This window comes from Siphateles boraxobius, unplaced genomic scaffold (genome assembly GCF_051911475.1).
Source record: "Siphateles boraxobius isolate OS27281-9 unplaced genomic scaffold, OSU_SipBor_1 104, whole genome shotgun sequence".
NCBI lineage: Eukaryota > Metazoa > Chordata > Actinopteri > Cypriniformes > Leuciscidae > Siphateles > Siphateles boraxobius.
Genome location: NW_027508705.1, coordinates 737510 through 763653, shown reverse-complemented (window position 1 = coordinate 763653; position 26144 = coordinate 737510). Strand labels below are relative to the sequence as shown.

Genomic DNA, 26144 nt, shown 5'->3' with positions numbered 1-26144 from the left:
TAATGTTGTGATGTGCAGAATGCAGATGGAGATCGCATTAATCAGCTGTTTGTTTCGACTTTGTGATATTCTTGGATGAGTTAAAGCCCACCCACCCTACAAACCACAAACTGCCAGGCAGGACCCACCACAGATAGACTAAATAAACACATTTTCTCGAAGACATGGTATGTAAACATATATTTCTTATTATTATTTTTAGGGATTTAAAAAAAAACAGTCGCCTAAAAGAGTAGAATGTACTTAGCGACTGAAGTAAAGAAAAAAGGGGAAATTCCGTGGAAATTCTGAAGTTCTATTTGCAGTGTACTTTGCCCTTCGCGATTTGAGAATTAAACTAGCTGGATTTCGTAGCGAATAACGATAGGTTAGTTTACCAAGAACAGTGAGAGAAGCATCAGCATTATTTCACTAACAGAATAATGATAAATTACGCAAGTCACGTGTTTTCTGAGCCCGAAACGTAGTAAAAAGTTGTATGTTGAAGATTTCGCCTGCGATTTAATGGTACACAGGAACACGTGCTATTTTATAAAACGTGAACGATATTGTTATTCCTGCATGACTTGTATGTTTAGTTAAAGTCGCCTAGGCATACCCTCTCGAAATTCACTGATATTAACCTACAGTTTGTCCTTGTTGTCTTGTCAGAAAAGTGAAGACAACCTAATCAGCCAAGCAGATGTGCCTGTTTTTCACAGTTGCTATTAATTTCTGATCTGTCGTTTGCAACTCAGTAAACCAGGTAGTTAAGTTCTGCCAATAAGGAATGCAGTATGTTTTTTGAGTCATTAAAATTAACCAGCTCTTAAGAGTCTATTGTTCGGGAGTCAGAAAATCTGACTGCGAAGCATTTTTATGATTCGCTAATATGAACCGGCTCTTAAGATTCATTCGTTTGGGAATCGGGCGCTGTATGATTCGCGCTGTGTGTTTCTCGCACACGCTGTAGATTTTATTTCACGTTGTAAGTGCAGCAGCGGTGATTCTGCGCCAGTCAATACTATTGTAGTAAACACGGTGTTTCGTACTAAACAATGAAATTTGTCCTAAATAAGAACCGCTTTTCGGCTATCAACCCGAATCTTTACTGCAGTGTAATACTCAAACAAAAGCCAGGTTCATACTCCAGGAAGTGACATCATTTTTTGTGGGATAACAACAGCACCAGGATCAGTAAGTCGTAACAATGGATTTAATGAATGTTCTGTGCTATTAGTTTGTTGTCTAACTTTAAAACATTACTCCCCGTTTTCACAGATAAGGTTGAAGCCTAGTCCAACTCCCAGACTAAAACGCATGGACATCAACTTGCATTGACATACCTTAAAATATGTTGTCTCAGATGCACACCAGTAGCACGTTTATAAAAGCTACGGCCTAATCCTGGCATAAAAGTCTATGAGTATCGTTTTGGTAAAATGTCAGAAATCTTCCAAAAGGTGGTTCAAATATCAAACATACAACATCCTTAAACTTAAGCAGATTTTTCAAGAGGTAACAGTTACAATCAGGAATGACAAAATGATAATATGTTGTATATGTTTGACAAATTAATGCAGATAATTATTATGACTTTTGCTTGTATTTATTTATGCACTTTACATGTTGTCAGTGAAATATAGCCTACTTGTTTGGGTAGTTTATTGAAATCCTCCTGTATCTCCCGCAGACAGAAGAAGGCATCATGCTGGATGAGGTGGTTGTGAACGAGCAGCTGTCGATAGACACAGAGGAGGAGTCGATGCCATGTTTCCAGACTCCAGGCCCCACTGTCACCTTCCATCAAATCCGTTACCGTGTCAAAGAACGATTGGGAATGTTTAGTAGGCAGTGGGTTGTAAAGGACATCCTCAAAGATGTCAGGTAATGACATGTTCTGCTAGTCTAAAGTTTGGGCACACCTACTGGTTCTTTAAGCATGTACACTCCAGTGCAAAAATATGGGCCAAGCCCAAAATGGCTAAACTCTGAGCTTTTAATTGTCTTAACCGCAAATGATTAGTCAGGAAATTCAAGCAAATGCACTACGTAAAAAAACATTGCTGTATCAGAAAAACATCAAAGGTAGAATTAAGTTTTTGGCAGAATATAGGAAGTTGTGGGTGGAGCAATGAATCACTGTGAAACACAAGTTGCTTGGTGATGTTTCAGAGCGGTATCGAAAATCTGGTGAGAAATATAATACATGTATCTCTACCAAAGTGAAGCATGGAGGAAGAGTGTCATTGTTAGCTGCTGGTATTGATGAGCTACTTCACTAAAAAGTCATTTAATTCTTCGGAGTACAGAATATTGTAGAATGGCTTGCTTCCCACAAATTAAAAGTTGTGATTAGAAGTTATTTTTATTAACAAGACAAATGGGAGAATTCAGCTTTCCCATCAAAGGAATAAATTACATTTTCAAATATATTAAAATGAGTTATTTCAGTTTGTAATAAAAATTATGTCTGCATCAAAATCAGCCACCTTGTTCTCTAGATACACAAAAAACTCATATTGGCCAACCACCATTACTTTTAATGTCAGAGTTAATGGGTATTTTAGTTAATATCAGCTGTGTATGAAGAAGAAACAGTGATATACATTTCACAGCTGTTCTCAATCCAAATAACTCCTTGTCTAGTTAAAAGCAGTTCAAAAAGTGATGTTTTTTTAATTTGTTGTTTTCAATCTGTTGCAGTGGTATCATAAACCCCGGAATGAATGCTATAATGGGTCCTACTGGAAGTGGAAAGACATCGTAAGCGCATGTTCATTTATTTCTGTTGATTCTTTTTAATAGTATTTGGATGCTAAAAAAAATCTGAATCTCATTGTATTCAAAATATACAAATATTTGAGACAAACTATCAAAATAAGTGAGATTAATTTTAAGGAAAAATATCACACAGGTTTATATATAAAATATTTGGTTTTTCTTAGTCACTGCACAGTGAGATTCATGTCTTAAAAAAAATTCTGTCATAATTTTTATGTCGTTTCTGTTTTTTTAGTCTAATTTTTAAGTCTAATGTTGTTCGGTTCCCTGTCCCTTTAAGCGTTCAATTGTTGTTGTTTTATTAACTATTATTTTTAAGTAGTTTTCTGCATATAATATATGCTATTAATTTCAGTGTGTCTGTCTTCAGGCTTCTGGATGTGATTGCTGGACGGAAAGATCCTAAAGGCTTAAAATCAGGTCAAGTTCTAGTTGACAACGCCATCGTGACCTCTGACCTCAGGCTCTGCTCTGCATATGTAGTTCAGGTGAGGAGACAAAACTCTCTGTGACTTTTCTAAATATTTTAAAGGTGACATATTATGCGCCTTTTCACAAGATGTAATATAAATCTATGGTGTCCCTAGAATGTGTCTGTGAAATTTCTGCTCAAAATACCCCCAAGCCCAAATAATTTATTATAGCTTTTCAAATTTGCCCCTTTTTGGGTGCAAGCAAAAACACACCATTTTTGTGTGTGTCCCTTTAAATGCAAATGAGCAGCTGCTCCCACCCCCCCATTCAGAAGATCCTATATGAGATTTGGAGTACAGCCTTATAAAGAGACTCATGAAGAGGTTGCAACTTTTAGAAGCACCTTGATGTCCCCTTTAAATCAATTCAATTGGTTCTTCAAAAGAATTGATGTATACATTACTGTTCAAAAGTTTAGGGTCAGGAAGATTTTTATTCGTGTTTTTGTCTACTGCTCCCCAAGGCTGCATTTATCTGATCAAAAATACAGTAAAGTAGCAACTCTTTACCATATATTCTGAGCGTGTCCAGTCATTCTTTTATTTTGGAAAGATGCACACAGGACATTAGAGGCTATTTTAAATATCAAAATTCCATTCCAGTTTTGTGTCTTATATTTGAGAAATCTGGATTTGCATAAAACCAATTATACATGTCTATGGAGAATATTTCTGGTTGCAGCTAAAAAGGCTCTTACTGGTAAATGGCTTCAATCTAGTTCACCCGCTATAGAGAACTGGAAAGCAATTGTAATTGAAATAAATTAGATGGAATTCTTTACCTTTTCTTTAGAATCAATAAAGCAAAAGGGGGCTCTGTAGTCAAAAAGATGGAAGGAATTTGTGGAAAATTGAGAAATAGTAATTATATAATCATAGATTATTGTTGTAAATTAAACACTAATTATGTGAAGTTTCCACTTGACTGTACTGTACCCTATTATTTTTATTGTTTTTATTTTCATTATAGATGTATGCACAATTATACATGCATACATATATTCTTTTGTTTGTTCTTATTTATTTTTATTTTGTTGTGAATAATTCAGTTTCTGTAAATATTATGAATTTATTGTGAAATTTGTAGGAAGTCAGCTGGACTGAAAATCCAATTTTTCTTTTAATTCTGTCATGTATATTTGACTCCTACACAGAAAAATAAAAAAAAAAACAGAAATACAGTAAAAACAGTGATATTGTGAAATAGTTTTACATTTAAAATAACCATTTTTTTATTTTAAAATTAAATTTATTCCTGTTATCAAAGCTGAATTTTCAGTCTTCAGTGTCACACGATCCTTCAGAAATCATTCTAATATGCTGATTTGCTGCTCAAGAAACATGTATTATTATTATCAATTTTGAAAACAGTTGTGCTGCTTAATTCCATTTTAACAAAGAAATATTTTGTGACAATATAAATGTCTGTGAGTTTTGATAAATTGAATGTGTCCTTGCTGAATAAAAGTATTTATTTCTTTAAAGGTGCAATGTGTAATATTTCTGAGGATCTATTGACAGAAATGCAATATAAGATCCATAACTATGTTTTCAGTGGTGTATAAAGACCTTGCATAATGAACCGTTATGTTTTTATTACCTTAGAATGAGACATTTATATCTCCATAACCGCGGGCACCCCCTTCTATGGAGGTCGACATATTGTGTCGTCATGTTTCTACCGTAGCCGACAGCGAACACACAGCGCTACAGAGCGCGTTTCCTCACTATCTTGAATAATAAGTTTTCAGTGGTGTATAAATTAACCGTTATATTTGTATTACCTTAGAATGAACAGTTTCTGTCTACACACACCGCGGGTTCCCTTACATTGAAATGCGCCGACATGTTTCTACAGTAGCCCTAAACGGACAAACGCGTTTCGTTACTATGTTGCTCTTCGTGCAAGGAAGCAAGCTTAGTTCAGCGAATAAAACACTGACACAATGATGAACAAGTAACAATAATATTCGCAATAACATAAAGTTTTACTGAATAATTAGGTAAACATAATTTCTTGATTTATCCCTTGTAAAGAAAGCTCATTGCTGAACTGGCTACTCTCTGCTGTCTCAGACGATGACATATTTTCCTGTCGGCCACCGTAACTTTTGTTGGTTGCAATTTGTAACCTCACCACTAGATGCCGCTAAAAATCACACACTGCACCTTTAAAATAAACAAAAACTTTTGAATGGTAGAGTATAAAATGTTTTTATTTTACAGTAGGATTTGTATAAGAATTGCTGGATAATTGGTAGCAAATATGATGAAATCATACATTTCCTTTTGTTTGTCTTGCAGAATGACATTCTGATGGGTACTCTGACCGTAAGAGAGAACTTGGCCTTCTCTGCCAATCTTCGTTTGTCACGAAAGGAGTATTCCTCATCCGACAAACAGATGAGGGTCGATTCCGTCATCAAGGAGCTCGGCCTCAAAGACTGCGCAGACACTAAGGTAATGGACTTCAGCCTTGTGAAGACGAATGTTGAAAATGATTTGTTGTGTTGGTATGAATAAAACATCCTCTGAGTGTTTGAAATAACTGGGTCAAGGTCACATGTGCTTCAGTCACACAAAAACTATTTCTAACAATGTGATTGGCCGCTATGTCAGAATATATTGTGTGACGGTAGGTATGTGTCCTTTATATGGGCTTGTTTCGTCTCAGATTGGGACGATGTTTTTGCGTGGTGTTTCTGGTGGAGAGAAGAAGAGGTGCAGCATCGGTATGGAGCTCATCACCTCCCCCTCTCTCCTGTACCTGGACGAGCCCACCACAGGCCTGGACGCCAACACTGCCAACTCCATCATGGAACTACTGCAGAAGTACCACACACTCTTATCAAATATACCTACTTCCTCTGCTGTAAACACAGTGTTCTAGGTGCACTACAAGTGGGCCATTTAAAAAACAAACCCAGCTTAAAGCAATAGTTTACCCAAAAATGAAAATTTCTTGACTATTTAATCACCTCAATGCCATCCAAGATGTATATAACTTTCTTTTCTCAGCTGAAGAGAAATTAAGGCTTTGGAGGCAAACATTACAGGATTTTTCTCCATGTAATGCAAGTAAATGGTGCCCAATGTAGTTCTGACCTTTTTGACAGTTCAAAATCCATATTAAGGCAGCCTTAAAGGGCTCCACACAACCCCAGCCGACGATAAGGGTCTTCTCTAGCAAAACCATCAGTCATTTTCAGAAAACATGCATCATCATGGATTAGTAAATAATCAGGACATCTTCATTTTTGGGTCAACATCCTGTTTTGAAAGGCACAGGTTGTTGTTTGAAAAACAACCTGTAAAAGCCGGACATATAAATAATTGTCCAAAAAAATATTTTATTTTAAATAGAACATTTTATTGAACCTTTTGTCAAAATATTTTAATAAAATAATTTTTGTTGAGTATCATATTTAATACATCAGGCTTTTGTGGCTCCTAATCGAGAAGGAATAAACACCTTGATTTTATTCAGAGGGCCCAAACAAAAAAAATGCAATATGTTGCAGTTGTTGATATTTATATGGCCAAGTAAGTTCGCATGTAATGTAAATCTATATAACAGTATAGCAGATTACTTAAAATGCATATAAATATAAGTTGTTGCTCTAGGATATTTAAACACTTAGGGCCCTATTTTAAAGATCTAAGTGCATGGTCTTAAGCGCACGGCGTAGGCGCACTTAAAGGGATAGTTCACCCAAAAATGAAAAATAGCCCATGATTTACTCACCCTGAAGCCATCCTAGGTGTATATGACATTATTCTTTCAGACAAATACAATCGGAGTTTTATTTAAAAATGTCCTGGCTCTTCCAAGCTTGATAATGAGACTGAATGGCTGTTTGACTTTGGAAGTCCATCAAAGCGCATCTATTCATGATAAAAGAGCTCGGCTCTGCGGGGGTTAATAAAGGTCTTCTGAAGGTAAGCAATGCGTTCGTGTAAGAAGAATATCCATATTTAAAATGGCAAACGGTCATGTTGTTTGAGCCGCGAGAGGCGTGAATTGCCGTCATTACGTTGTGCGTCAAATTCAAGGGTTACTCTTTTGCCGTAAATCAAGATGTAAAGTTTTAAATATAGATATTTTTCTTACACGAACCCATCACTTCACTTCAGAAGACCTTTATTAACCCCTGCAGATCCATTTCGGGGTTTCCGAATCTATTTTTGCTTCTTTAACGCCAGGAAAAATGGTCTGCGCACCCGGCGCATGGTCTAAAAGGGTTGTCCCTATTCTCTTAATGAGTTATGGCTGTGTTTTGGGCGTAACGTGCAATAAACCAATCAGAGTCTCATCTCCCATTCCCTTTAAAAGCCAGTTGTGCTCGCGCCATGGCGGATTTGCCATTTACATGGTGGAATTTGCAAGCAGAAAAATGTAATGCTTCTCTAGCAAGTAAACGGATCTGCTCATGTGTGAGGTTAAAGCGCGCAAGCAGACCATCTACGGGACAAAGTATGTGCGTTGTGGATCCACCTATAGGCGTATATTACTAACATACTCTTTAAACAACAAAAAAATATTTTGCGCCATTGACTTCAGACCAGATTTTAGTTGGTCAATGGCGCAGTCTATTTAATTTGCCTCAAAATAGCAACGCGCCAACAATGTGCCTGAACACACCTCATTTTCAGACCAGCAGCCCATGGGCGAACAAATATTTGCTATTTAAACAACGTGGCACAGGACGTGAAAATGATAACTGCATCATGCTGAAACTAGCAAAACACACTTGCGTCGCGCCTGGCACCACATAGCACAGAGTATATGATAGGGCCCTTAGTTTTATGATCAAAGCTCTGTAGTTTTTATTGTGGGTGCAAAACATATAATGCAGTGCAATACACTGATGATTGAGAGATGCACAAATAAACCTTCCTTTAAAACAAAAGGCTGATTTATCATATTTGATACTCATATTTTAACATGATATTAAAAAAATACTATATATATATATATATACACACAGGTGCTGGTCATATAATTAGAATATCATCAAAAAGTTGATTCCATTCATGAGTAATTCCATTCAAAGAGTGAAATTTGGATATCATATTCATTCATTACACACAGACTGATATATTTAAAATGTTTATTTCATTTAATTGTGATGATTAAAACTGACAACTAATGAAAATCCCAAATTCAGTATCTCAGAAAATTAGTATATTACTTCAGAGAAATATAAAAAAAGGATTTTTAGAAATGTTGGCCAACTGAAAAGTATGAACATGAAAAGTATGAGCATGTACAGCACTCAATACTTAGTTGGGGCTCCTTTTGCCTGAATTACTGCAGCAATGCGGTGAGCCATGGAGTCGACCAGTCTGTGGCACTGCTCAGGTGTTATGAGAGCCCAGGTGTCACGACACCCACACAAAAGGGTGATAGTCCAAGTGCATTTTATTGGGTAATCATAAATCCAGGAACAGACAAAAGGTCAAGGTCCATGTAAGCAGTCCAAAAACAAGAAATAAACACTTAACCAAACCAAGACAGACTCTGGGAAGCGGGTGACAAAATACAAGGATTCCAGAAAAAGTGATTAAACAGACAGGGTATAAATAGACAGACACTAACAAGGTGAGTGGGAACAGCTGAGTGTGATAATGATTAATGAGTCCGACAAGGGTGATGGGGATTGTAGTCCAATAGTGACTGACACCTGTGAGGGAAGAGGACCTCTAGTGGCTACCCAGGGGACATCACCCAGACATTGTGACACCAGGTTGCTGTGATAGTGGCCTTCAGCTCTTCTGCATTGTTGGGTCTGGCGTATCGCATCTTCCTCTTCACAATACCCTAGGCCTGTCACGATAACAAATTTTGCTGGACGATAAATTGTCCAAGAAATTATTGCAATAAACAATAATATTGATAATAAACGATAATATTGTTGTTCTGAGACCATTTTCATCTAAAATAATGATAATGGCATAATAATGCAGGTACACCTTTTCAAAGATCAATAAACTTTTATTTCTAAAGACTATTTAAATGAACAAAACAACCAAAAACAATAAAAGCAATGGACTCTGTCTCTGTTAACAAAAAATGCACTTACCAATGTGTGACTTCCGTTCGCACTGAGAATCATATCATGTACTGTGTGAACATGCGTCTCATGAGTATGTGCGCTAGTTTGTGTGTGTGCTCGCGTCTCATTTGAGTATGTGCGTGGAGAGTTTGTGTGTGTGTGCTCTGTCTCATTGAGTTTGTGCGTGAGTTTGTGTGTGTGTTTGTGTGTGCGCTCGCGTCTCATATGAGTGTGTGCGCGAGTTTGTGTGTGTGCGTGTCTCATATGTGCGTGGAGAGTTTGTGTGTGCACGCGTGTCTCATATGAGTAGGCTATGTGCATGGAGAGTTTGTGTGTGCGCGCATCTCGTGTGTGTAGAGTTTGCGTGTATGTGCGTGAGCGACTTTAGGTGTGTCGTTGTGCATTTCGTATTGTTTGAGCATTCAGCAGTATACATGTATGTTTGACTACTTAATATATGTGTATGCAAGTGTTTCATATATGTGTGCGTGAATGAAGTTTGATTTAAGCCCTCATATGAGGGTGAGAAGGAGAGGGACGAGCGAGAGGGTAGTGCTTGCACTACGGCGCTCTGCAATCAAGTACGATTGTAAATAGGCTCAGTAAAAAAAACTTTTTTTATGTGAAAATCAATGTGTGGCGGTCAGCGTTGATATTGTCATCCAGTCTCTTTGGTAGAGAGAGAGAGAGACGAGGAAAACAAACAAACATGCAAAGGAATGCAAAAATTATCGCGGCTAGAAAAATTATTGAACTAATTTTTTTTATTGTGCGACTAATTGATTTATTGATTATCGCGACAGGCCCACAATACCCCATAGATTTGGACCACTCAGCAGCAGTCCAGTCCTTTTTGTCTTTAGCCCAGGCGAGACGCTTCTGACGCTGTGTCTTGTTCAAGAGTGGCTTGACACAAGGAATGCGACAGCTGAAACCCATGTCTTGCATACGTCTGTGCGTGGTGGTTCTTGAAGCACTGACTCCAGCTGCAGTCCACTCTTTGTGAATCTCCCCCACGCTTTTGAATGGGTTTTGTTTCACAATCCCTCTCCGGGGTGCGGTTATCCCTATTGCTTGTACACTTTTTTCTACCACATCTTTTCCTTCCCTTCGCCTCTCTATTAATGTGCTTGGACACAGAGCTCTGTGAACAGCCAGCCTCTTTAGCAATGACATTTTGTGTCTTGCCCTCCTTGTGCAAGATGTCAATGGTTGTCTTTTGGACAGCTGTCAAGTCAGCAGTCTTCCCCATGATTGTGTAGCCTACAGAACTAGACTGAGAGACCATTTAAAGGCCTTTGCAGGTGTTTTGAGTTAATTAGCTGATTAGAGTGTGGCACCAGGTGTCTTCAATATTGAACCTTTTCACAATATTCTAATTTTCTGAGATACTGATTTTGGGGTTTTCATTAGTTGTCAGTTATAATCATCACAATTAAAAGGAATGAACACTTGAAATATATCAGTCTGTATGTAATGAATGAATATAATATCCAATTTTCACTTTCTGAATGGAATTATTGAAATATATCAACTTTTTCATGATATTCTAACTACATGACCAGCACCTGTGTATATATATATATGTAAGGATAATCAAGTAAATCTAAGCTACTTCATTCCAGTGAATGTTCATCTTGAAATATTACAATATAAAATGTATTCTTATGTTGATTTTTTCAAATATTTTAAAGATTTCAGACAGTAAAGACAGTAAAGATTTAACAGCAAAAAGACACATGTACCACAACCTGAAGGTTGATGTTTTGAGAATTAAATGAAAAGGCCTTTTATTAAAAATATAAACTATCAGTCAGATGACAGAAGGCATGCTGTATATTGTGTACAAATTTTTTTCAGCTAAGTTTTGATCATGTTGATAATTTAGAGGCATTTGAAATTTTTGTTTCAAATATGATACAGTAGGCTTTATAGGGTTAATTTGTTAAGACAACAAAAAGCCTTAGTATCCTTCACCCTTTTATTAAAAGTGTGGTTTGGTCTTTCAAAACATTGTATGAAGTGTTTTAAAAAAAAGTACAAGCTTCATATTTCTGGTTTGAAACCCTCTGGTGCATTCTTCACATAGACATCCATTCAAAATGCATAATTTACATTACTGTGCTTCAAATTGAGGGACACGTCAAAATAATGATCTGTGGTAAATGACAGCCTGTCACAGATGATTTTAAGTTTTGTTGAAACTTCGGGAAAGTTGCAAAACGTACCGTGTTTTCACCTTCAAAGTTGTGTTTCTGTGTAGCTGTCAGGAGAACCCACATTCCAAAGCACAGTCACATAAAAGGTGTTTTTTGTCAGTTTTGATCATTGGCAAGTTAGAGATTTATTGATGTTTTGTTCATTTACTTGAACTGTTTCTACTTGTTTAACCGTGTTGTTGTGTTACTCAGGCTCTCCAGAAAGGGTAAGACCGTCATCTTCTCCATTCACCAGCCACGCTACTCCATCTTCAGCCAGTTTGACCACCTCACCCTCATGAATAAAGGAGAAATCATCTACGCAGGGGCCGCCGACAAAGCCATTAGCTACTTTGAGGACTTGGGTACTGACATACTGATGATAATCCAAAAATTCAAAAGCAAATGAGCTGTGATTCGCTAATTACATCATTGCATGTGTACTATGATTCTCAAACTTGTGTTGCTGTGTCGTAGGCTACAAGTGTGAGCCATTCAACAACCCGGCAGACTTCTTCCTGGATGTCATAAATGGAACTGTCCTTCCTCAAATTCACAACAAAAAATCAGGTGCTGTTGTGGTTTAAAAAAAAAAAGAAATTATTCAGCAAGGAGTGGACGGATTAAATTGATCCAATCTGACAGTAAAGATGCTTATAATGTTACAAAATAAATGTTGTTCTTTTATACTTTTTATGCAGATAACAATAAGAAATCTTTCTTTAACACCAAATCAGTATAGTAGAATGATTTGTGAATGATCACATGACACTGAAGACTGGAGTAATGGTGCTGAAAATTCATAGGAATAAAAAATGTATAAAAAATAATTGTAATGATATGACTGTTTTTACTATATTTTTTATCAAATAGTGAGCAGACTTGGCGATTATATACTTAAAATCGAAATGTGTCATATTATAATTAAAAATGTAACTATAATTTTTGTTGCATCATATAAATTAAGGATACAAATTTGTAAAAAGAGAAAATGCCCAAAATGACATCACGGTCTCAATCAGCAGTACTGGAGGCAGGTTGTGTCATGTGGATATACTCAATATATATTTTAGCACGGCTGTAAGTCTACATTGACCAATCAGAATGCAAAACTGGAACTGTCTATTTAAAATTATATTTTAGTGAACATACGGTAGTGGCCAAAATTGATATCCGTTCTTGGAAAATTGACATCTTCACCCTTCATTTAAATATTATTAAAAAAAAATAGTTTAGTTGTGTTTAGTCAATTGTTTTATTTGTGACAAAGCAATGAAACATGCCAAACTGTGACGACATAATTTTTGGCCATACAAAGAAATTATGAACACATTCAAAAACAAGAGCGAACCAACAAAAGAACTGATTATGTTGTAGTCAGTGGCTACGTTTACATGCACAACTTTTGTTTCAATCGGACTGAATTCACTCTGATTGATAAATCCGAGATCCGAACGTAGTTTACATGAACGCCAAACATGTGATCAGGTTGATGTGTGTGTTTTTATGTCACAAGCTGAAAATCGAGATTTTTTGACGTGCACACTGCACGAATATTGAGTTTCCTGCTTTTTGCGCATAATAACTATTCTCCTTCATTGGTTCTTTATTTGTTTTACACAGCAGACTTAATATTTATCCATTTCTGGTCATAATTTGGAGACGATGAGCATATGAACTGTTGTGCCGTGCTGCTTATATTTATCAAGCAGTAAAAATGCCCAAAACCAGTCGTCTGTGGATGAGAGTCTGAAACAAGCACTGGTGGGACGTTGTCTTGCGCCTCTTCACAGACACTGAGTGAAAGGAGAATTGTAGAATGACGGGACACTCATTTACGTATATGACACTTTATTCAACAGGAGAACAGCTCATTACGCACGTCATACATCATTATGCTATTTCAACGTCATTGCACATGCGTAGCCCTTTCTATCTCGGTTTTCAATCTGATCAAGTGTTTACATGTCCTCTCGATCGGATTAGAAAAGGAATTAACCACCCCTTTCAATCCGAAATTTCATTCGGATCGAGCTAAATCAGATCGATTAAGGCGTTTACATTAAGCCTTTTTTCAGTCCGATTGAGCCTGATTTAGTCCGATTTAGTGTTTTGTTCTTCCCTATTATTTAAAATATATCAAATGTTTTCCTCATATTTTGATGGTTTATTTGAATTAGTATGGTCATTAAACACAAATGCCACTACTGGTTGTAATTCTCTGTACTTCACATGGATATTTCTATGTTTTTAGTCGTGGTAAAATATTATTTTTAAAATGTATGGACTACTGTGTGATCAGCTAAACATCTGTGTTTGGGGTGTTTATAGAAAAGTGCAGCAGCAGTGAGGAGACTGTGGAAAATGAGAACCCTCTGGCAGTAATTTACAGACAGTCCACTTATTTCATCAAAGTGAAAGAACAGCTCAGTCAGATTTCAGATGGGCTTGACCCTGAGGTCACTAAAGGTGACCGGGTTGGTTACGCCACACCTTTCTATTACCAGGTACGTAGAAGCAACTGGTTAGCTTTACCCATTTTGACTCATCAGGTATATGTGACCCTGGATGACAAAACCTTATTTAAGTCTTATGGGTATTTTTTTGAAATTGAGATTTATACATCACATAAAAGCTGAATAAATAAGCTTTCCATTGATGTATGGTTTGTTAGGATAGGACAATATTTGGCCGAGATACAACTATTTGAAAATATGGAATCTGAGGGTGCAAAAAAATCAAAACATTGAGAAAATCACCTTTAAAGTTGTCTATTTATTTTCGCGGTTGTGCTGCATTCACTCACAAATATAAATGTTTTATACATTTACGGTAGGAAATTTACAAAATATCTTCATGGAACATGATCTTTACTTAATATCCTAATGATTTTTGGCATAAAAGAAAAATTGATAATTTTGACCCATACAATGTATTGTTGGCTAATCCCACAAATATACACGTGCTACTTAAGACTGGTTTTGTGATCCAGTGTCACATAAAACCAAGAATAACATCAATAGATGACCTTCCATAATTGATGAACTTTACACAATTATTGAACTAAACTGAATCAACACTGCACTGATTTCAACTGAATAATGACAGTTTACTATTTTATTTTTAGAGCTGCTTTACAGGAGAATTGTATTCTGTTTGCATCAATGAATCATCATTTTCCTGTTTATCACTGCAAAGCTGCTTTGAAGCAATATGTATTGTATAAAATAGGGATGGACGATATATCAGCCACCATTTCGGTATCGGCCGATATATGACAATTTTTAATGTTATCGGCACGATAAGGAAATTTGGCAGATATTTTTAAGCTGATAAATAATGGATTAGCTATTAGCTTTCAAGAATTATCGTATCGGTTAAAATGTTCATATCGGTGCATCCCTAGTACAAGACACTACAAAATTAAAGGTGACTTAAACTCTGTACATTTTTAATGAGGAAATGTCTATGTTGCAGCTCCTTTTGGTGAGTGGCCGCACTGTAAGAAACATCTTGAGGAATCCTCAGACGTCCTATGCCCAACTGTTCCTCAACATTTTCTTTGGTATTTTAGTGGGACTGATATACTACCAGATCCCACACACTTTACCAGAGGCTCTTCAGAATAGGTGAGTACCTGCTACCAGACCCCATGGCTCAAAATTAGTGTTCATTCGGTTCTAACTTAACTTTTTTCCAGCATTTTGAAAATTTGCATTCATGGTACGTGGATTATGAATATATATTGCTTGTGTTAGCAATGGTGACTTTCAAAGAAAGACTTGCAGCCATCATTGCTTTGGATCAATGGCCTCACATGCAAGGGAATTGCTGCAAAGAATATTGCACCTGAAAGAACCATTTACCGGATCATCAAGAACTTCAAGGAGAGAGGTTTAACTGCAGTGACGAAGGCTTTAGGACGTCCCAGAGTGTCCAGTAAGCACCAGGACCATCTCCTACTGAATCATGTCACCACGAGTGAGTGCAGTGCTTGCTCAGTATTGGCAACGGGTGGTTTCAAGTGCATCTGAACGCACAGTGAGGCGAAGAATTTGACCTGGTGTCAAGAAGGGCAGCAAAGAAGTATTTCTCTCTGAGAAAACATCAAGGACAAACTCAAATTCTGCAGGAAGTACAAGGATTGGACAGCAGAAAACTGGTGCAAAGTTATTGTCTCTGATGAAGCCCTCTTCTGGCTGTTTGAGACGAAAAATCGATTGTCCAGAGAAGAAAAGGTGAACGCTACCATGAGTCTGGTGTCGGGCCAACAGTGAAGCATCATGAGACCATCCATGTGTGGGGTTACTTTTCGTCCAAAAGGTAGTGGTTCTCTCACACACACACAAAAAAAAAACACTGCCTGAATAAAGAATGGTATCAAAACATCCTGCAAGAGCAACTTCTCCCAACAATCCAGGAGCAATTTGGTGATGATCCTTGCATTTTCCAGCATGATGATTATCATGTCACAAGGTGAATCATGATCATGAAAGTGACATTTCATTCAAATTTTAAATTCATGGCCAGGCAACTCTCTGGATCTTAGAGAACCCATAGAGAACCTGTGGTCAGTCCTCAAAGCCCACAAATTGTGCTACTCTGAGCACTAATAAGGTAAGAATGGTTCACAATCATTTAGGATTGGACCCAGAAGCTGATTTCCAGCATGGCTGAGTGAATTGCAGAGGTTATGAAGAAAATATGTAAATATTGACAAATGTTTTTAATTTTTTCTCTCTTCAGAACAGGAGCTTTCTTTTTTCTGGTCATCAACATGGTGTTTGGCAATCTGTCTGCGGTGGAGCTCTTCATCAGCGAGAGAGTGCTCTTCATGTGAGTCAACCTTTAAACATGAGCTTTCCAACCTGTTCGATGAAGACCATCAACACATGTTCCTCTCATCTTCAGCCATGAGAACTCGAGTGGTTTCTACCGCACCTCTGTCTACTTCCTGTCGAAAGTGTTTGCTGACCTCATTCCAAACCGCATCCTCCCCGTCTTCATCTTTTCTGCCATCCCGTACTTCATGATGGGTAAGTAGTGGCACTACCTTCTATGATACCTTATCTGGCCAAATGTCACATGTATCCTTTTCCAAGAAGACAATCCCATAATGAATTAAAACAAAAATCCAAAATGGCAAATGAAGCAAGAGACACAATTTGTATAAAGTAGATAGTAAATGTTTTGCTTTTAATAGAGTATTGCATTATTAGCTTAGCAACATGCTATTGAATTCGGTTGTGATGAAAGAGTTGATGCACATGTAGAGCATTTCAGATTGGACTCTTGTCGGCTTAAAAGACAGCTCCCTATTTAGACAGCAAGAAAGCACTAGGTTTTGTCCTCTTGTTACTATCCAGTTTGACAAAAGAAAGTGGCCAAAATCAAAAAGAGTGTCAATTCCTTATTGTTATTGTGTCACAAATGATTAGCAATAGCATCTCCTAAAATAACACGTATTAACATAAACGGCCCTTTTTCATGAGTTCAGGTCTGAAGCCTGATGTGGAGGCGTTCTTCCTGTACTGTTTGACCATGAGCATGGTCAGTCTGTCAGCGGTGAGCTTGGCCTTCTTGGTCAGTGCCAGCGTGGGCTCCTTCGCCATGGCTAACATCCTCATCGCACTACCGTTTGTCTTCATGATGGTGAGTTTGGTGGAACAGAATATATTTACTTAGGGAGGGGCAGGTTCACACAGAGCATGTTTTTCCATCATTTTCCATTATGCTGCACTAATTTTACGCACTAGACGGACATGAACGTTGCACTCGTTTTTTAGTTCCTGTAACCTGCGTCTCACATTTTTAATTGCAAAAATGTGTTCTAGGTGAATGGCCCCTTTAGAGAGTGTTTTCAGAATTTAAGATTGTTTGCTTTGTTACAAAACAGAGACTTGCAATGTTGCTCTTTCTCATTGGTTTAATTTGCTTTTCAACATTTCAAAGTGTAAATATATACAAAATCTTGACCAAAAATGTACGTACCTCTTGAAGGATATACAGGTCCTTCTCAAAAAATTAGCAAATTGTGATAAAGTTCGTTATTTTCCATAATGTAATGATAAAAATTAAACTTTCATATATTTTAGATTCATTGCACACCAACTGAAATATTTCAGGTCTTTTATTGTTTTAATACTGATGATTTTGGCATACAGCTCATGAAAACCCAAAATTCCTATCTCAAAAAATTAGCATATCATGAAAAGGGTCTCTAAACGAGCTATACCTAATCATCTGAATCAACTAATTAACTCTAAACACCTGACAAAAGATTCCTGAGGCTTTTAAAAACTCCCAGACTGTTTCATTACTCAAAACCGCAATCATGACTGCCGACCTGACTGCTGTCCAGAAGGCCATCATTGACACCCTCAAGCAAGAGGGTAAGACACAGAAAGAAATTTCTGAACAAATAGGCTGTTCCCAGAGTGCTGTATCAAGGCACCTCAGTGGGAAGTCTGTGGGAAGGAAAAAGTGTGGCAAAAAACGCTACACAACGAGAAGAGGTGACCGGACCCTGAGGAAGATTGTGGAGAAGGACCGATTCCAGACCTTGGGGGACCTGCGGAAGCAGTGGACTGAGTCTGGAGTAGAAACATCCAGAGCCGCCGTGCACAGGCGTGTGCAGGAAATGGGCTACAGGTGCCGCATTCCCCAGGTCAAGCCACTTTTGAACCAGAAACAGCGGCAGAAGCGCCTGACCTGGGCTACAGAGAAGCAGCACTGGACTGTTGCTCAGTGGTCCAAAGTACTTTTTCGGATGAAAGCAAATTTTGCATGTCATTCGGAAATCAAGGTGCCAGAGTCTGGATGAAGACTGGGGAGAAGGAAATGCCAAAATGCCTGAAGTCCAGTGTCAAGTACCCACAGTCAGTGATGGTCTGGGGTGCCATGTCAGCTGCTGGTGCTGGTCCACTGTGTTTTATCAAGGGCAGGGTCAATGCAGCTAGCTATCAGGAGATTTTGGAGCACTTCATGCTTCCATCTGCTGAAAAGCTTTATGGAGATGAAGATTTCATTTTTCAGCACCACCTGGCACCTGCTCACAGTGCCAAAACCACTGGTAAATGGTTTACTGACCATGGTATTACTGTGCTCAATTGGCCTGCCAACTCTCCTGACCTGAACCCCATAGAGAATCTGTGGGATATTGGCCCTCATTTATCAAAAGTGCGTACACCAAATTTCCAGCGTACACCTGGCGTACACCCAAAACCACGGTGACTTTGATATTTATCAATATGGACGTTGGCGTACGGCACGCTCAAATCCTACGCCAGGTCAGGAGGTGGTGTACATGTATACGCACGTTTTGAGTTAGTGCGGAAATGCGCAGAAAAACAATTTCTTACACCTCAAAACGCACTGACAAACTAAAAGATATGAGGAGCTCTTTTCCAAAACGCGATAAACGCCATTTTTAAAAATAAATTTGTATTTTATTTCTATTAATAAACTAGTGTTGTGTCTGCAAAGATGAAATTGATGATTACCATCTCCGTAGTGAACGCGTCTATAGAGAGAGTAGCCTATTTCTTTTCGTTTATAATTGTTTCGTTTAAAGACTTTTCAAGCTTTCTTTATAGATATATTTCTCATGTCTGTGAGGCATATACTGAGTTTCGGTTAATTTGTGATGAGATGCGCTCCAGTTCACCTGCAATGCAAGGGACCGCGCACGCGCCTCCATGTCATGACTCATGATTATATTGTCTGCTATTTGCTTCTTATTTATTAAATCCAGGCAATTGGTTGATGAAAAAAATATTAAAATTAAGATACAATTTATACAAAACGAAATTCACTTTAAAGAAAGGCTTTCTACAAAACAAAACTTAATTAAGTGGCCAAAATCATGTCTTAGCATGTCTCCCGATATATTGCGCATCCTATCTTAGCCTATGTTCACTTTTCATAATCAACATAGATGGGGAAAAAATAACATTATTATTTTTTAACAAATATGAAACTAAATGCACTTAGTTAATGGCTACAACACGTAGCCTAATAGTAGGCCTGAATATTGTTATCATTACTTTTTTCAAGTTCGGCACGAATTGCTATTAGCCTAAATGTGTTACTAAATGATTTGAATGTATTTTTAACATTGTTGTATTTAAGGACTGTATTTGTGTGTTATTTTTAAATTATTTGTTTTATGTGGTGGACAATATTGGAACGTGACATTGGAAATATTTATTTTATTTTTACTATTTAATTTATTTTACTATTTATTTTGTTTGGCTTTTATTTATTTCATGCAGTTGCACTTATTTAATTTATATTAATTTATAGTATGAGTCCCTGATTATATGTTGCATGTTCTCTTGTTGTTGTTTTTGTTGTTGTTTTTTTAGACAAAAAATGGATGGATTTATAGCGTTTTGGAAAAAAAATACAATTAACTTTGAATTTATCATCAACAATATTGTTGTTTGATTTAATAATAATTTTTCATGATGGTGATGGTCTCGATCTCCAGAGAAGTGTCTCCTCTTTGCCGTCTTCCGTGTGTCCATGGCGTAAAATGAGGGTGTGGGGGAAGCGGATACTTGAATATATAGGGGCGTGTTATTCTAATGACGATCGTTTTCAGCCGCGGCATTTATCAAGGGCAGGTATTGCGTACACCTGGATTTCAAATGTACGCACAGCTTCATAAATCAGGCGGTGAGAGGAGTGTAAGCATAATCTTACGCCAACATATACGCCCGTTTCTACGCAAGAATGATAAATGAGAGCCACTGTGAAGAGAAAGTTGAGAGACGCAAGACCCAACACTCTGGATGAGCTTACAGTTTTTCTCAGTCGCTTTGGTGCGTTTTTCACATCATCCTTAACATGTGCAAAATAATAAGTGCATTTCTCAGAACAATTTGTACAAACTGCAACATATTATAGATATGTTTCTAAAGCTACTCCGTCACTAAAAATCCTTAGTACATCTCTCAAAAGTAAATATTCATGCCAATGATCATGTCAGTGTCATCAGAATGATAAGTCATTGAGTCATTGTTCACGAACAAGGTCGTCAAAATGTTTAGGCATGTTGTCAATTGTAACTGTGTACTTTGACAGTATTACCTGATGTTAATTTAATAACAAATGATCATTTAGACGGAAGTGAATCAATCAAAACTAACTTTAGCTGGAAAAAACATTTTTCAAGAGCCACTATAAAACCGAACCAATCTCTGTTACCTCAAATTATATGTTTATCTCTGTAAAGCTGCTTTGAAACAATCTACATTGTTAAAAGCGCTATATAAATGAGGATGACTTGACATGTAAACTTACAGTAGGCTTCAGTTTGGATGACAGTTACTGTATTGAAATTGCACAAGGCTGCACTTCTATGGCATATATCAATTTCAACAGTACTATTTACATATTACTGTATGTAGGTTATTGATAGAAAGAGAATGGACAGGATTTTGTTTTTCACAGCTTTTACTAGGGATGTAACAATATATCATGTCACAATATATCGCAATACAAAAATCCAACAATATGTATCGTGGATCGTGACAATCTGTATTGTGTGTAGTTCACCCAAAATAAAAAAATTCAAAAAGAGTTGTAGTGTCAGTACTACATTACGTAAAATACTATATATATATATATATATATATATATATATATATATATATATATATAATGTTGAATATAATGTATAATACTGCAATGGAGGAATATTTGTGGATCCTGATAATGCCAAATGTCTGATGTTACCAGTAAAAGTGTCCAACATTATTTTAAATATATCTAGTCAGTTCAAGCATATTCATCTAAAATAATTCTGTATTTTCAGCTTCAGAATCATGAATATTGTTATTCTGGTGTCTCTATTGTCCTGTATTCCCCGCACTATTCATTTACACACACACAATGTAATACCAAAATTAGCATTTTAATCAACAGTTCATTTTTTGTTAATTTTTTTTTTAAATGTCTTGGAGTATCGCAATAATATCGTATCGTGAGTTCAGTATCGTGATATGTATCGAATCGTGACATGAGGGAATCGTTACACCCCTAGCTTTTACTAGTGCTACTTTATGAAAGAAAAAAACTAAATAATTTACAGTAAGAAAAAGACAATGGGCACAAAGGAAAAAAAAACTAAATTAGAAAGAAACACAGGAAACACCCCTAAGTTGTGGTCTGTTTATATGCTTGCCAATTGATTACTGTATTCATGAGATGCACCTTTGAGCAATTTAGACCACTGGTTGATTGTTGGTTGAACTAACACTTTACATTCCTTCATGAGTGAGAGTCAATTTCACCTGCACGATTCATCAATTCACGTTTTTTTACAAAAGGTCTAATAGAATTGTGTAAAACTATGCTTGACAGTTATGACAAATAGTTCAACAATTTTGCATGTAATGGCTTATGCAAGGAACTAATGCTTAGATGTTTTTAGGGGTAAGATTATTCAACAGAGAACCATATACTATGTTTTGATCAACATGACCATAACTCCATAACACCTCAGCAGTGCCACAGGCTGATTGCCTCCATGCCACGCCGCATTGAAGCAGTCATTTCTGCAAAAGGATTCCCGACCAAGTATTGAGTGCATAACTGAACATAATTATTTGAAGGTTGACTTTTTTTGTATTAAAAACACTTTTATTGGTCGGATGAAATATGCTAATTTTTGGAGATAGGAATTTTGGGTTTTCATGAGCTGTATGCCAAAATCAACAGTATTAAAACAATAAAAGACCTGAAATATTTCAGTTGGTGTGCAATGAATCTAAAATATATGAAAGTTTAATTTTATCATTACATTATGGAAAATAATGAACTTTATCACAATATGCTAATTTGTTGAGAAGGACCTGTACATGCTGCGATGTTTTTTTTCTTGTCTCAGTGCATGCATTGTCTTAGTTTGGCAGCGCCGACGCTAGCTTAGCTTAGCATAATGAATGAAATCCTTTGTTGTCAAGTAGCATGTCGTGAGTAAATAAAATAACAAACAAAAAAAACCCGACTTACTTCTCGTGGCCTGCGTATTCACAACGAGTACAAATAGCAATTCAGATTAAGACTAGGCGATTTCCTAGGCAGATATTGACTTGGGAAGCACAGACGAAGCACTTGCACTTGGGTGCAGTCATATCGCGCAACACCTGAAATCCCCTATGGAAATCCCCCAACTTCCGGCGTGAATAGTAGCTAGCTATTTTTCCTACAGTAGGCATAGTGAATGGCGATGAACATGGCGGATTTTGCGAGAGATGAAAAGGGTGACTTCTCAGACAGTCAAGATCCAGAACCATACCTCTACGAACCAGAGTTTTCAGAAGAGGAGCTACGTGCTCTTAGACCATCAGGAGGAGGTTGCGATCGCTCATCAGATAGAGGACGTGAGGATGAGAGCCAACATGAACTGGTGGTGTGAGTGTATGTCCTTTGCTTGTTCTCACAACCTTATGCTATGCAGGCAATTACCATGTTTGCTGTAACTGTAGCTGTAAATTCTCAACACAACACAATCCAAAAGCGAAGATACTCGGTGCAGGTCAAGTCAGTATGTTGACTGATTTCAGGTGTTGCGTGATATCTCTGCGCCCAAGTAGCAGTGCTTCGTCTGTGCTTCCCAAGTCAATATCTGCCTAGGAAATCGCCTAGTCTTAATCTGAATTGCTATTTGTACTCGTTGTGAATACACAGGCCAAAAGAAGTAATTAGTTGTTTGTTTGTTTTTTGGATCACTTTTACTCATGACATGCTACCTGACAACATAGGATTTCATTCATTATGCTAAGCTAAGCTAGCGTCGGCGCTGCCAAACTAAGACTATGCATGCACTGGGACAAAAATGCTTTTGCCCACCTATCTTAATGTAGGGGATACGGTGAATAAGCCCTATTTCAAAAAACGATGGAGTGTTCCTTTAAGAAATGAAAAGCTACACACTCCATCAATTAGGGTTAGAAGAACTGTTGCCAAACATATAACATGCTAGAAACATAATAATCACTGGAATAATGATCCAATCATAGACTCTTACGCATTTGCCTATTTAGATCTAAATAAATATGGTGTACGGTGTCATTATCTGATTATTTTGTTGCACTATTGTGTCAATATGCCTAAATGTAACAAAAAATCTGAGAAAATGTGCCAGTTTCAAAATTAAAGTCTTCAAACGAGCCAGGTGTGAAAATAAATGCTCTTAGATTCGAGATATGGGACGTAAATGTCTATTTCTGAGATGAAGGTCATGTCTAGAGTCTAACCCTATTCATGCACAGAATTTTTTGGGGTTGTAGCTCTGATTTTCCTGTCCTGCTTTCTCAGGTGTTTGGGGGTTTCCTGGTGAACCTGAATTCAATGCTGAGCTGGATGTCCTGGCTGAAATGGGCCAGTATTTTCCGATATGGCTACAACGTAAGACCATAAAACATTTTACAACGCATTTGAGGCTGTATATCAATTTGCAGTTCAGCAGTAACCCAACCAAACTGTCTCTCTTCAGGCACTTGCCATCAATGAACTAAAAGGTCAAGTCTTCACCAGTAACTACACCAGGTAGGACTCGATCAAGCTCAACAGCGCCACCTACTGGAAATAAACAGAACGATCAAATCTGTTGAGCCGAAGTGGCCACAAAAGGTAAGTGTGATGTTTAGATTTCAGCTGCACACCTGAGAAACTCTCTCTCTTTCTCTGACCGGCAGGATGACAGGAGACATGTACCTGGATCATCAAGAGATCGACCACAGCACTTGGGGGTTTTGGCAGAACCAGGTAGCTCTGACAGGCATCATGAGCGTGTGTCTGATTCTGGCGTACGTGCAACTACGTCGGATCAATCGCTGGAAGTGATGGAATGAAACTCGTGGTTTTTTTAATTTTTTTATTCTGAACCCTGAAATCAGGGAAATTTTACTTTTCAGCTCTTCACCCTTAAAGACTGAAATGTCAGCCTTGCAGAGCGTCCACTTAACTCACTACCTCAGTTATCTCATATCTTCAACCTCTGAAACTACCTGTGGCATGAAGTATACAATTATATGAATATTTGTACATTTTTAATTTGTTGTGAACTGAATACAGATTCTGTGAACCTGAAAAAAAAGGATATTACGATTTTATGCCTTGGTTGGCAATTTTTTTAAAGCCAATTTGTATTGTTTTCACGAACATCCCACCGCCATTTTGAAGTGCATTCAACTTCGCCAGGTGGGCGAGAGACGTTTATTTTGACAGACCCTCAATTTTGACCAAGGGATCAAATCTACTTGACATGTACACTTCAGGCAGATCCATAGACCACAATGCAATGTGTCAGCATATTGCCCTTAATTTACCCCCACAACTCTAGTGTATGATATCGGAGTCAGTATGCACTAAACCACATTAATATTTGTAGCTACCTTAAGTTCTTACGGTTAAAGTGCATTGTATTGTTTTCATTTGTGTATTTTATTCTTTTATATTTAAATATTACATTTATCAGCCCAAGCATACAAACATGCCTGTAGAATGTTGCTTAAATTTATAAAGGACATTTTTATATAAATCAGCTCCAACTCCAGGTGATCGAGGGCACAGCGCATTGCATTTAAACACAGCACAAGGGTTCAGCCAGTAGTGGGCACTCGTGCAATGATGTACATCCGAGTTTAGCGAGGGAATTAAACGCAGCCTTAGGGTGCTTCTCATTTCTTATTTGTGCATCCTCGTTTCCTTTCCTCGCTTCCTTCCCTAGCGCCTCAGTTCCCCCCTGTAGGATGCGAGGGAAAGACGCAAGGAAAGAAAATGAGGACGGAGGAATCGAATGAAAGCTTTTTTTAGACATTGGAATACTTGATCACTCGTCACTCCACCGCGTCATCAGCAGCGCTCAAAGGATGTTGTTGAAGTTTATTCATGAAATTCATAATGAATAATAAAGCAAGATACCCTGTTGAAATATGTGAGATGTGTAGTTTATATAAACTGCAAGGGTAAAGTGTAAATTCAAATTATTGTGACCGATGTGGAGGGGGGAGGAGAATGTATAGCTATGTGCGTCACATTTAGTCAATAAAACACTTCCGCATAAGATACACCTGTGTATCCTCGCTCATATCTCCTCTGAAAGCCTCCTCACTCCTCGCGGTGCAATTAGAGAATTGAGATGTCCTTCAAGATTGCTGTGCTTGATTGGTTTCCGGGTCATAGGATGGAGGACAGAGGAGCGAGGGGGGATATTGAGAAGCACCATTAGTTTTGTCCAGATGTGGACGTTGCACTCAAATGGAGCCAGATCTGAATGAGAATTTGCTTTTGAGGTGTGATTACATTAACAAAACTTTCAACCAGAAATCAGGGACAAAATAAAAAGGTCTATTGTCAATGGTCTAACAATTCTTTAAGCACTGCACTGCTCACACACTCAAAACAAGTAGCTTTCTGGGGTTTTTTTCTTTGTGGTGAATTTGCATGACCAACTTGAACACTATCAAAATCTGCAAACTTCAACCTCAAGTGAAATATGAGCACAACTTTATAAAGGGCTGGGTTTAAGCTGACTAACTTGGAAAAGTTGTGCTTGCATTGTAAAATGTATAAACATTGAAAGATCAAGTTATTACAGAGGAACTAAATGGTATTTAACTTTCAAAGAAGAAAAGGCATTT

The 26144-nt window shown here is 37.5% G+C and overlaps 1 protein-coding gene across 2 annotated transcripts; it reads left to right on the top strand.

Moving 5' to 3' along the window:
* abcg2c (ATP-binding cassette, sub-family G (WHITE), member 2c) lies at positions 1 to 25861 on the top strand. 2 transcript variants are annotated; one of them, XM_077246619.1, is made up of 17 exons: positions 1 to 167; positions 1673 to 1866; positions 2686 to 2745; positions 3134 to 3251; positions 5541 to 5696; positions 5911 to 6068; positions 11704 to 11855; positions 11968 to 12060; positions 13822 to 13997; positions 14968 to 15119; positions 16237 to 16326; positions 16402 to 16526; positions 16988 to 17142; positions 23818 to 23907; positions 23996 to 24048; positions 24198 to 25174; positions 25733 to 25861. In XM_077246619.1, exons 1-16 carry the CDS (start codon positions 165 to 167, stop codon positions 24343 to 24345), a joined length of 1923 nt encoding a protein of 640 aa, XP_077102734.1. In that variant the 5' UTR covers positions 1 to 164; the 3' UTR covers positions 24346 to 25174; positions 25733 to 25861. The 2 variants fall into 2 exon arrangements, with proteins under 2 accessions (XP_077102734.1, XP_077102744.1); XM_077246629.1 differs by lacking the exon at positions 1 to 167 and adding an exon at positions 895 to 1176.
* The last annotated feature ends 283 nt before the right edge of the window (positions 25862 to 26144 follow it).